Genomic DNA, 14,865 nt, shown 5'->3' with positions numbered 1-14,865 from the left:
AGGGGTCACATCACTCCCTGCCCCAGTGCTTACACTCTATATTCCCCATCACATGGTCACACACATACACACTAGGGATCACATTACTCCCTGCACCAGTGCTTACACTCTATATTCCCCATCACATGGTCACACACATACACACTAGGGGATCACATTACTCCCTGCCCCAGTGCTTACACTCTATATTCCCCATCACATGGTCACACACATACACACTAGGGGATCACATCGCTCCCTGCCCCAGTGCTTACACTCTATATTCCCTATCACATGGTCACACACATACACACTACGGTCACATCACTCCCTGCCCCAGTGCTTACACTCTCTATTCCCCATCACATGGTCACACACATACACACTAGAGTTCACATCACTCCCTGCCCCAGTGCTTACACTCTATATTCCCCATCACATGGTCACACACATACACACTAGGGGTCACATCACTCCCTGCCCCAGTGCTTACACTCTATATTCCCTATCACATGGTCACACACATACACACTAGTGGTCACATCACTCGATGCCCCAGTGCTTACACTCTATATTCCCCATCACATGATCTCGCACATGCACACTAGGGGTCACATCACTCCCTGCCCCAGAGCTTACACTCTATATTCCCCATCACATGGTCACGCACAAACACACTACAGTCACATCACTCCCTGCCCCAGTGCTTACACTCTATATTCCCCATCACATGGTCACACACATACACACTAGGGGTCACATCACTCCCTGCCCCAGTGCTTACACTCTATATTCCCCATCACATGGTCACACACATACACACTAGGGATCACATCACTCCCTGCCCCAGTGCTTACACTCTATATTCCCCATCACATGGTCACACACATACACACTAGGGGTCACATCACTCCCTGCCCCAGTGCTTGCACTCTATATTCCCCATCACATGCTCACACACATACACACTAGGGATCACATCACTCCCTGCCCCAGTGCTTACACTCTATAATCCCCATCACATGGTCACACACATACACACTAGGGGTCACATCACTCCCTGCCCCAGTGCTTACACTCTATATTCCCTATCACATGCTCACTCACATACACACTAGGGTTCACATCACGCCCTGCCCCAGTGCTTACACTCTATATTCCCTATCACATGGTCACACACATACACACTAGTGGTCACATCACTCGATGCCCCAGTGCTTACACTCTATATTCCCCATCACATGATCTCGCACATGCACACTAGTGGTCACATCACTCCCTGCCCCAGAGCTTACACTCTATATTCCCCATCACATGGTCACGCACAAACACACTACAGTCACATCACTCCCTGCCCCAGTGCTTACACTCTATATTCCCCATCACATGCTCACACACATACACACTAGGGGTCACATCACTCCCTGCCCCTGTGCTTACACTCTATATTCCCCATCACATGGTCACACACATACACACTAGGGGTCACATCACTCCCTGCCCCGGTGCTTACACTCTATATTCCCCATCACATGGTCACACACATACACACTAGGGGTCAAATCACTCCCTGCCCCGGTGCTTACACTCTATATTCCCCATCACATGGTCACACACATACACACTAGGGGTCACATCACTCCCTACCCCGGTGCTTACACTCAGTATTCCCCATTACATGGTCACACACATACACACTAGGGGTCACATCACTCCCTGCCCCGGTGCTTACACTCTATATTCCCCATCACATGGTCTCACACATACACACTAGGGGTCACATCACTCCCTACCCCAGTGCTTACACTCTGTATTCCCCATTACATGGTCACACACATACACACTAGGGGTCACATCACTCCCTGCCCCGGTGCTTACACTCTATATTCCCCATCACATGGTCACACACATACACACTAGGGGTCACATCACTCCCTACCCCAGTGCTTACACTCTGTATTCCCCATTACATGGTCACACACATACACACTAGGGGTCACATCACTCCCTGCCCCGGTGCTTACACTCTGTATTCCCCATCATATGGTCACACACATACACACTAGGGTTCACATCACTCCCTGCCCCAGTGCTTACACTCTGTATTCCCTATCACATGGTCACACACATAAACACTAAGGGGTCACATCACTCCCTGCCCCACTGCAGCTTACACTCTATATTCCCCATCTCATGGTCACACATATACACACTAGGGGTCACATCACTCCCTGCCCCGGTGCTTAGACTCTATATTCCCCATCACATGGTCACACACATACACACTAGGGATCACATCACTCCCTGCCCCAGTGCTTACACTCTATATTCCCCATCACATGGTCACACACATACACACTAGGGGTCACATCACTCCCTGCCCCAGTGCTTACACTCTATATTCCCCATCACATGGTCACACACATACACACTAGGGATCACATTACTCCCTGCCCCAGTGCTTACACTCTATATTCCCCATCACATGGTCACACACATACACACTAGGGGATCACATTACTCCCTGCCCCAGTGCTTACACTCTATATTCCCCATCACATGGTCACACACATACACACTAGGGGATCACATCGCTCCCTGCCCCAGTGCTTACACTCTATATTCCCTATCACATGGTCACACACATACACACTACGGTCACATCACTCCCTGCCCCAGTGCTTACACTCTCTATTCCCCATCACATGGTCACACACATACACACTAGAGTTCACATCACTCGCTGCCCCAGTGCTTACACTCTATATTCCCCATCACATGATCACACACATACACACTAGGGGTCACATCACTCCCTGCCCCAGTGCTTACACTCTATATTCCCTATCACATGGTCACACACATACACACTACGGTCACATCACTCCCTGCCCCAGTGCTTACACTCTCTATTCCCCATCACATGGTCACACACATACACACTAGAGTTCACATCACTCGCTGCCCCAGTGCTTACACTCTATATTCCCCATCACATGATCACACACATACACACTAGGGGTCACATCACTCCCTGCCCCAGTGTTTACACTCTATATTCCCCTTCACATGGTCACACACACACACACCAGGGATCACATCACTCCCTGCCCCAGTGCTTACACTCTATATTCCCAATCACATGGTCACACATGGACACACTAGGGATCACATCATTCCCTGCCCCAGTGCTTACACTCTATATTCCCTATCACATGGTCACACACATACACACTAGGGGTCACATCACTCCCTGCCCCAGTGCTTACACTCTATATTCCCCCTCACATGGTAACACACATACACACTAAGGGTCACATCACTCCCTGCCCCAGTGCTGCTTACAATCTATATTCCCCATCACATGCTCACACACATACACACTAGGGTTCACATCACTCCCTGCCCCAGTGCTTACACTCTATATTCCCTATCACAGGGTCACACACATACACACTAGGGGTCACATCACTCCCTGCCCCAGTGCTTACACTCTATATTCCCCATCACATGATCACACACATACACACTAGGGATCACATCACTCCCTGCCCCAGTGCTTACACTCTATATTCCCCATCACATGGTCACACACATACACACTAGGGGTCACATCACTCCCTGCCCCAGTGCTTACACTCTATATTCCTCATCACATGGTCACACACATACACACTAGGGTTCACATCACTTCCTGCCCCAGTGCTTACACTCTATATTCCCCATCACATGGTCACACACATACACACTAGGGAACACATCACTCCCTGCCCCAGTGCTTACACTCTATATTCCCCTTCACATGGTAAAACACATACACACTAGGGGTCACATCACTCCCTTCCCCAGTGCTTACACTCTATATTCCCCATCACATAGTCACACACATACACACTACGGGTCACATCACTCCCTGCCCCAGTGCTTACACTCTATATTCCCCATCACATGGTCACACACATACACACTAGGGGTCACATCACTCCCTGCCCCAGTGCTTACACTCTATATTCCCCATCACATAGTCACACACATACACACTAGGGGTCACATCACTCCCTGCCTCAGTGTTTACACTCTACTTTCCCCATCACATGGTCACATGCATACACACTAGGGTTCACATCACTCCCTACCCCAGTGCTTACACTCTATATTCCCCATCACATGGTCACACACATACACACTAGGGGTCACATCACTCCCTGCCCCAGTGATTACACTCTACATTCCCCATCACATGGTCACACACATACACACTACGGGTCACATCACTCCCTGCCCCAGTGCTTACACTCTATATTCCCCATCACATGGTCACACACATACACACTAGGGGTCACATCACTCCCTGCCCCAGTGCTTACACTCTATATTCCCCATCACATGGTCACACACATACATACTAGGGTTCACATCACTTCCTGCCCCAGTGCTTACACTCTATATTCCCATCACATGGTCACACACATACACACTAGGGGTCACATCAATCCCTGCACCAGTGCTGACACTCTATATTCCCCATCACATGGTCACACACGGACACACTAGGGATCACATCACTCCCTGCCCCAGTGCAGCTTACACTATATTCCCCATCATATGGTCACACACATACACACTAGGGTTCACATCACTCCCTGCCCCAGTGCTTACACTCTGTATTCCCCATCACATGGTCACACACATACACACTATGGGTCACATCACTCCCTGCCCCAGTGCTTACACTCTATATTCCCCATCACATGGTCACACACATAAACACTAAGGGGTCACATCACTCCCTGCCCCACTGCAGCTTACACTCTATATTCCCCCTCACATGGTCACACACATACACACTAGGGATCACATCACTCCCTGCCCCAGTGCTTACACTCTATATTCCCCATCACATGGTCACACACATACACACTAGGGGTCACATCACTCCCTGCCCCAGTGCTTACACTCTATATTCCCCATCTCATGGTCACACATATACACACTAGGGGTCACATCACTCCCTGCCCCGGTGCTTAGACTCTATATTCCCCATCACATGGTCACACACATACACACTAGGGGATCACATCACTCCCTGCCCCAGTGCTTACACTCTATATTCCCCATCACATGGTCACACACATACACACTAGGGGTCACATCACTCCCTGCCCCAGTGCAGCTTACACTCTATATTCCCCATCACATGGTCACACACATACACACTAGGGGTCACATGACTCCCTGCCCCAGTGTTTACACTCTATATTCCCCTTCACATGGTCACACACACACACACCAGGGATCACATCACTCCCTGCCCCAGTGCTTACACTCTATATTCCCAATCACATGGTCACACATATACACACTAGGGGTCACATCACTCCCTGCCCCGGTGCTTAGACTCTATATTCCCCATCACATGGTCACACACATACACACTAGGGGATCACATCACTCCCTGCCCCAGTGCTTACACTCTATATTCCCTATCACATGGTCACACACATACACACTACAGTCACATCACTCCCTGCCCCAGTGCTTACACTCTATATTCCCCCTCACATGGTAACACACATACACACTAAGGGTCACATCACTCCCTGCCCCAGTGCTGCTTACAATCTATATTCCCCATCACATGCTCACACACATACACACTAGGGTTCACATCACTCCCTGCCCCAGTGCTTACACTCTATATTCCCTATCACAGGGTCACACACATACACACTAGGGGTCACATCACTCCCTGCCAAAGTGCTTACACTCTATATTCCCCATCACATGATCACACACATACACACTAGGGATCACATCACTCCCTGCCCCAGTGCTTACACTCTATATTCCCCATCACATGGTCACACACATACATACTAGGGGTCACATCACTCCCTGCCCCAGTGCTTACACTCTATATTCCTCATCACATGGTCATACACATACACACTAGGGTTCACATCACTTCCTGCCCCAGTGCTTACACTCTATATTCCCATCACATGGTCACACACATACACACTAGGGGTCACATCAATCCCTGCCCGAGTGCTGACACTCTATATTCCCCATCACATGGTCACACACGGACACACTAGGGATCACATCACTCCCTGCCCCAGTGCTTACACTCTATATTCCCCATCACATGGTCACACACATACACACTAGGGATCACATCACTCCCTGCCCCAGTGCAGCTTACACTCTATATTCCCCAGCACATGGTCACACACATACACACTAGGGATCACATCACTCCCTGCCCCAGTGCTTACACTCTATATTCCCCATCACATGGTCACATGCATACACACTAGGGTTCACATCACTCCCTACCCCAGTGCTTACACTCTATATTCCCCATCACATGGTCACACACATACACACTAGGGATCACATCACTCCCTGCCCCAGTGCTTACACTCTATATTCCCCATCACATGGTCACACACATACACACTAGGGATCACATCACTCCCTGCCCCAGTGCTTACACACCATATTCCCCATCACATGGTCACACACACATACACACTAGGGATCACATCACTCCCTGCCCCAAGGCTTGCACTCTATATTCCCCATCATATGGTCACACACATACACACTAGGGGTCACATCACTCCCTGCCCCAGTGCTTGCACTCTATATTCCCCATCACATGCTCACACACATACACACTAGGGATCACATCACTCCCTGCCCCAGTGCTTACACTCTATATTCCCCATCACATGGTCACACACATACACACTAGTGGTCACATCACTCGATGCCCCAGTGCTTACACTCTATATTCCCCATCACATGATCTCGCACATGCACACTAGGGGTCACATCACTCCCTGCCCCAGAGCTTACACTCTATATTCCCCATCACATGGTCACGCACAAACACACTACAGTCACATCACTCCCTGCCCCAGTGCTTACACTCTATATTCCCCATCACATGCTCACACACATACACACTAGGGGTCACATCACTCCCTGCCCCTGTGCTTACACTCTATATTCCCCATCACATGGTCACACACATACACACTAGGGGTCACATCACTCCCTGCCCCAGTGCTTACACTCTATATTCCCCATCACATGGTCACACACATACACACTAGGGGATCAAATTACTTCCTGCCCCAGTGCTTACACTCTATATTCCCCATCACATGGTCACACACATACACACTAGGGGATCACATTACTCCCTGCCCCAGTGCTTACACTCTATATTCCCCATCACATGGTCACACACATACACACTAGGGGATCACATCACTCCCTGCCCCAGTGCTTACACTCTATATTCCCTATCACATGGTCACACACATACACACTACGGTCACATCACTCCCTGCCCCAGTGCAGCTTACACTCTATATTCCACATCACATGGTCACACACATACACACTAGGGATCACATCACTCCCTGCCCCAGTGCTTACACTCTATATTCCCCATCACATGGTCACATGCATACACACTAGGGTTCACATCACTCCCTGCCCCAGTGCTTACACTCTATATTCCCCATCACATGTTCACACACATACACACTAGAGTTCACATCACTCGCTGCCCCAGTGCTTACACTCTATATTCCCCATCACATGATCACACACATACACACTAGGGTTCACATCACTCCCTGCCCCAGTGCTTACACTCTATATTCCCAATCACATGGTCACACACGGACACACTAGGGATCACATCACTCCCTGCCCCAGTGCTTACACTCTATATTCCCTATCACATGGTCACACACATACACACTACAGTCACATCACTCCCTGCCCCAGTGCTTACACTCTATATTCCCCCTCACATGGTAACACACATACACACTAAGGGTCACATCACTCCCTGCCCCAGTGCTGCTTACAATCTATATTCCCCATCACATGCTCACACACATACACACTAGGGTTCACATCACTCCCTGCCCCAGTGCTTACACTCTATATTCCCTATCACATGATCACACACATACACACTAGGGGTCACATCACTCCCTGCCCCAGTGCTTACACTCTATATTCCCCATCACATGCTCACACACATACACACTAGGGGTCACATCACTCCCTGCCCCAGTGCTTACACTCTATATTCCCCATCACATGGTCACACACATACATACTAGGGGTCACATCACTCCCTGCCCCAGTGCTTACACTCTATATTCCTCATCACATGGTCACACACATACACACTAGGGTTCACATCACTTCCTGCCCCAGTGCTTACACTCTATATTCCCCATCACATGGTCACACACATACACACTAGGGAACACATCACTCCCTGCCCCAGTGCTTACACTCTATATTCCCCTTCACATGGTAAAACACATACACACTAGGGGTCACATCACTCCCTTCCCCAGTGCTTACACTCTATATTCCCCATCACATAGTCACACACATACACACTACGGGTCACATCACTCCCTGCCCCAGTGCTTACACTCTATATTCCCCATCACATGGTCACACACATACACACTAGGGGTCACATCACTCCCTGCCCCAGTGCTTACACTCTATATTCCCCATCACATAGTCACACACATACACACTAGGGGTCACATCACTCCCTGCCTCAGTGTTTACACTCTACTTTCCCCATCACATGGTCACATGCATACACACTAGGGTTCACATCACTCCCTACCCCAGTGCTTACACTCTATATTCCCCATCACATGGTCACACACATACACACTAGGGGTCACATCACTCCCTGCCCCAGTGCTTACACTCTACATTCCCCATCACATGGTCACACACATACACACTACGGGTCACATCACTCCCTGCCCCAGTGCTTACACTCTATATTCCCCATCACATGGTCACACACATACACACTAGGGGTCACATCACTCCCTGCCCCAGTGCTTACACTCTATATTCCCCATCACATGGTCACACACATACACACTAGGGGGTCACATCACTCCCTGCCCCAGTGCAGCTTTTTCTCTATATTCCCTCTCACATTGTCACACAATGTGCTGCTGCTTTGAGGATGCAGGTGCGGCTACAGCCCACACAATTCACAAAAACAGAAAAAAAAAGAATTGTTTATTTTTTGTGGAGTTACACCACCCTTTAACAGACTTATGGGACACAGGCACATGCTTGGCTCTGCTCCTTTGTTGATGCACGTGCAACCACAGTGCACACAATTCACAAACACTGAAAATATTTTTTTATTTTGTTTGGAGTGCACTTTGGGGGTTACCGCACCCTTTAACAGTCAAGCCAGTTGGCCCTTTACTTATGACACAGGCGCACGCTTGGCGTTACTTTGTTGATGCACGTGCGGCTACTGTTCACACAATTCACAAACACAGAAAAAAAATAAAAATTTTGGAGTGCACTTTGGGGGAGCACCCCTGATGGACAGATCACCCCCTGGACAACACTACAGCACCCCTATAGGACTACAGCCTTTATGGGACACTGCACAACACAGCCCAACCAGCCCCTATAGACTTTTGGAGTGGACACAGCCCCTATGGACAATTGACTGCACAACACAGCCCAGCCAGCCCCTATGACAGCAGCACAACACAGCCCAGCTAGCCCCTATAGACTTTGAAGTGGACACAGTCCCTATGGACAACTGACTGCACAACACAGCCCAGCCAGCCCCTATGGACAACAGCACAACACAGCCCAGCCAACCCCTATGGACAACAGCAGCACAACACAGCCCAGCCAGCCCCTATGACAGCAGCACAACACAGCCCAGCCAGCCCCTATGACAGCAGCACAACACAGCCCAGCCAGCCCCTATGGACAATAGCAGCACAACACAGCCCAGCCAGCCCCTATGGACAACAGCAGCACAACACAGCCCAGCCAGTCCCTATGGACAACAGCACAACACAGCCCAGCCAGCCCCTATGGACAATAGCAGCACAACACAGCCCAGCCAGCCCCTATGGACAACAGTAGCACAACACAGCCCAGCCAGTCCCTATGGACAACAGCACAACACAGCCCAGTCTGCCCCTATAGACTTTGGAGTGGACACAGTCCCTATGGACAACTGACTGCACAACACAGCCCAGCCAGCCCCCATGACAGCAGCACAACACAACCCAGCCAGCCCCTATAGACTTTGGAGTGGACACAGTCCCTATGGACAACTGACTGCACAACACAGCCCAGCCAGTCCCTATGGACAACAGCACAACACAGCCCAGCCAGCCCCTATGGACAATAGCAGCACAACACAGCCCAGCCAGCCCCTATGGACAACAGCAGCGCAACACAACACAACACACAACAACACTGAAAACGGCCCATGGAGGGAATCAAACCCATGAACTAAGTGCTATGAGGCAGCAATGCTAACCATTACACCAACTGTGCTGTAATTGTCACAACCATTGACCTCCTATGAGCATTTTTACCACAATTTGAATTTAATTGCAGTTGTGAAATATCACTTGGATGTACCAAAATTTGCATGCAGGAATAGAACTTGTCTCTTCAAATCCTGTCCGCACAGGTCTCATGGTATTTTTCACCTCTGCCGGCTACCGCTTTAACCCCCCTCTGTTTTTTTTTTCTTTAGCTAATTATCTTTTACTGTGATCAGCCTGTGGTCTATTTAGACACACAAGTCTGATCATAGGTGCCGCCTCCCAGCTCTGCTCCACCTGTCAGACAGGTGAAACGGGGAAATGTCATAATAACCAAAAACAAAAATAACCCGGCACTATTTATTTTATAAGTTAAAAATATTATATTGTTCACTTAAATATAATCACAGCAGCAAAATCACTCTATATATGCTTGTGTACATATATTCCTCTGTATATCAACCCTAAGGATGGTGTACAGCTACCACAGATAAGTTTTGTTTTGAGAGATTGCGCTATTTTCATCCACCGTAGGGTTTGATATGTGAATAAAACATCTTATCCAAAAACATTTTTATTGAGAAAATAATTTTTTTATTTATATTCCCTTCTCATTTAGTGGTTATAAAACACATATATACAATTAAACAACCGGTTGTTCATATATAAAAAAATATAGACAATAAGACTTAGATTAAAAATGAAGTTATGATCATAGATCTATACTAAAAGAAATTCCAGATGGTAGAACTATTAAATGTTTGTCACAAAATCACCAATTGGTATGAAAATCAGTCTCCTTCTAAAGGCCCCCATACATCAGCAATCTGAAAACCACAATTGAACAATTTGAAGATTTATTGCCCGATCTTAGGATTTCCCAATCGAGCAATCTGCGCCCATACACTACAGATCTTTTTCAGTGATTTGCAGATCGATTGCAGCAAACACAGATCTCGCAATCTTGAAATGCTCCATCATTTTGCTAGAAACGGTCTGCAAATCTGCTGATCATGTCCATACACTAGCAATCTACAGCCCCAATCGATCTGTAAAATCCAACATGTTGGACAATCTGATTAAACAATTCCTATCACTTTTGGCTGCAATCTGCGATCTGTGAAGCCCATACATTGCAGATTTTTATAAACAATCGATTGCAAATTGCACGATTGCTCCAATCCATCTCTGATGTATGGGGGCCTTAACTCAGGGGGATATAAATAGTACCCTCTGTCCCCCCATACATATACTGTACACACACACATACATATACTGTATACACACACATACATATACTGTACACACACACATACATATACTGTATACACACACATACATATACTGTACACATACATATACTGTACACACATATATACTATACACACACATACATATACTGTACACACATATACTGTGCACACACATACATATACTGTACACACACATATACTGTACACATACATATACTGTACACACATATATACTGTACACGCACATACATATACTGTATACGCACATACATATACTGTATACGCACATACATATACTGTACACACACATACATATACTGTACACACATACATATACTGTACACACACATACATATACTGTACACACACACATATACTGTACACACATACATATACTGTACACACAAATACATATACTGTACACACACATACATATACTGTACACACAAATACATATACTGTACACACACATACATATACTGTACACACAAATACATATACTGTACACACACATACATATACTGTACACACATACATATACTGTACACATACATATACTGTACACACATACATATACTGGACACATACATATACTGTACACACATATATACTATACACACATACATATACTGTACACACATATACTGTGCACACACATACATATACTGTACACACACATATACTGTACACACACATGTACTGTACACACACATATACTGTACACACATACATATACTGTACACACATATATACTGTACACGCACATACATATACTGTATAAGCACATACATATACTGTATACGCACATACATATACTGTACATGCACATACATATACTGTAAACACATACATATACTGTACACACACATATACTGTACACACATACATATACTGTACACACACATATACTGTACACACAAATACATATACTGTACACACACATACATATACTGTACACACACATACATATACTGTACACACACACATACATATACTGTGTACACACAGATACATATACTGTACATACACATACATATACTGTACACACATATACTGTGCACACACATACATATACTGTACACACACATATACTGTACACATACATATACTGTTCACAAATATATACTGTACACTCACATACATATACTGTACACACACATACATATACTGTACACACACATACATATACTGTACACACATACATATACTGTACACACACATACATATACTGTATACACACACATACATATACTGTACACACACATACATATACTGTACACACACATACATACATATACTGTACACACACATACATATACTGTACACACACATACATATACTGTACACACATACATATACTGTACACACACATACATATACTGTACACACATATACATATACTGTACACACACATACACTTTCTCGCTCCCTTATTAGACATTGATGGACTGAAAAGAAGAAAAAAAAAGAGTTTTCCCTATAAGCAAAGAAGCTGTAGTTTCTATGTCAGACGGTTTCCTCGCTGGTTGGCAGAGTCCTTATAGGCTGAGCTGAAACACTTTATACTGCACAGATCAATAACGGACTATCATTAAGTTATTACAGCACTTCAGTGTCAGGCTGATCGCATTCTCCTGCTACCACTGGGATCTGTACATTAGATAGAACGTGGAGGAGGGCGGTCTGGAGAGTATATCCATAATCCTTATCCCCCATTGCAGACCATTCCTCATCCGTGCATCACTACTGCACCATGCCCAGGACCCAGAGATGTTCCCGGAGAATGAACGCAGCTTTCTGGTGCCTTTTTCCACATTGCTGCCTGGTCTGTGCCCTGCTTGCTTATAGCATCATTGGGGCGTTTGTATTTCTGCTACTCGAGGGCTCCGAAAACAAAACATCTCAATCTACAAAACATTTGGATGTATCTAAAAACTCCAGTTTCATGAAAGGTAAGTTCAAAACAGCACAAATATACACTAACATAGGCACACACCACACATATACACTAACATACTGCACAAATGTACACTAACATAGGCACACACCACACATATACACTAACATAGGCACACACCACACATATACACTAACATACAGCACAAATATACACTAACATAGGCACACACCACACATATACACTAACATACTGCACAAATGTACACTAACATAGGCACACACCACACATATACACTAACATAGGCACACACCACACATATACACTAACATACAGCACAAATATAGACTAACATAGGCACACAGTACACATATATACTAACATAGGCACACATCAGAAATATAAACTAACATAGACACAAAGCACAAATATACACTGACAGTCACACAGCACAAATAAACACTAACATAGGCACACAGCACACATATACACATACATAGGCACACAGTACAAATATACACTAACATAGGCACACAGGACAAATATACACTAACATAGGCACACACCACACATATACACTAACATGCAGCATAAATATACAGCAACATAGGCACACACCACACATATACACTAACATACAGCACAAATATACAGTAACATAGGCACACACCACACATATACACTAACATACTGCACAAATATACAGTAACATAGGCAAACACCACACATATACACTAACATACAGCACAAATATACACTAACATAGGCACACAGCACACATATACACTAACATAGGCACACACCACACATATACACTAACATACAGCACAAATATACACTAACATAGGCACACAGCACACATATACACTAACATAGGCACACACCACACATATACACTAACATACAGCACAAATATACACTAACATAGGCACACAGCACACATATACACTAACATACAGCACAAATATACAGTAACATAGGCACACACCACACATATACACTAACATACAGCACAAATATACAGTAACCTAGGCACACACCACACATATACACTAACATACAGCACAAATATACACTAACATAGGCACACAGCACAAATATCCACTAACATACAAAACAAATATACACTAACATACAGCACAAATATACACTAACATAGGCTCACACCACACATATACACTAACATACAGCACAAATATACACTAACATAGGCACACACCACACATATACACTAACATACAGCACAAATGTACACTAACATAGGCACACAGCACACATATACACTAACATACAGCACAAATATACACTAACATAGGCACACACCACACATATACACTAACATACAGCA

General features: G+C 45.8%; 1 protein-coding gene across 1 annotated transcript in view; it reads left to right on the top strand.

Annotated features, from left to right (window-relative positions):
- Positions 1 to 13,302: 13,302 nt before the first annotated feature.
- The window catches only part of KCNK18 (potassium two pore domain channel subfamily K member 18), a 44,959-nt gene continuing 43,396 nt past the window's right edge, over positions 13,303 to 14,865 (top strand). The window contains exon 1 of the mRNA XM_088459061.1: positions 13,303 to 13,572. Coding sequence (XP_088315187.1) covers positions 13,374 to 13,572 — 199 coding nt within the window. The 5' untranslated portion in view covers positions 13,303 to 13,373. The remainder of the gene's footprint in view (positions 13,573 to 14,865) is intronic.

The sequence above is a fragment of the Taudactylus pleione genome, unplaced genomic scaffold (assembly GCF_031769625.1).
Source record: "Taudactylus pleione unplaced genomic scaffold, aTauple2 ptg000892l, whole genome shotgun sequence".
NCBI lineage: Eukaryota > Metazoa > Chordata > Amphibia > Anura > Myobatrachidae > Taudactylus > Taudactylus pleione.
The sequence above is the reverse complement of the archived record's forward strand: the minus strand, read 5'-3'. Positions and strand labels throughout refer to the sequence as shown.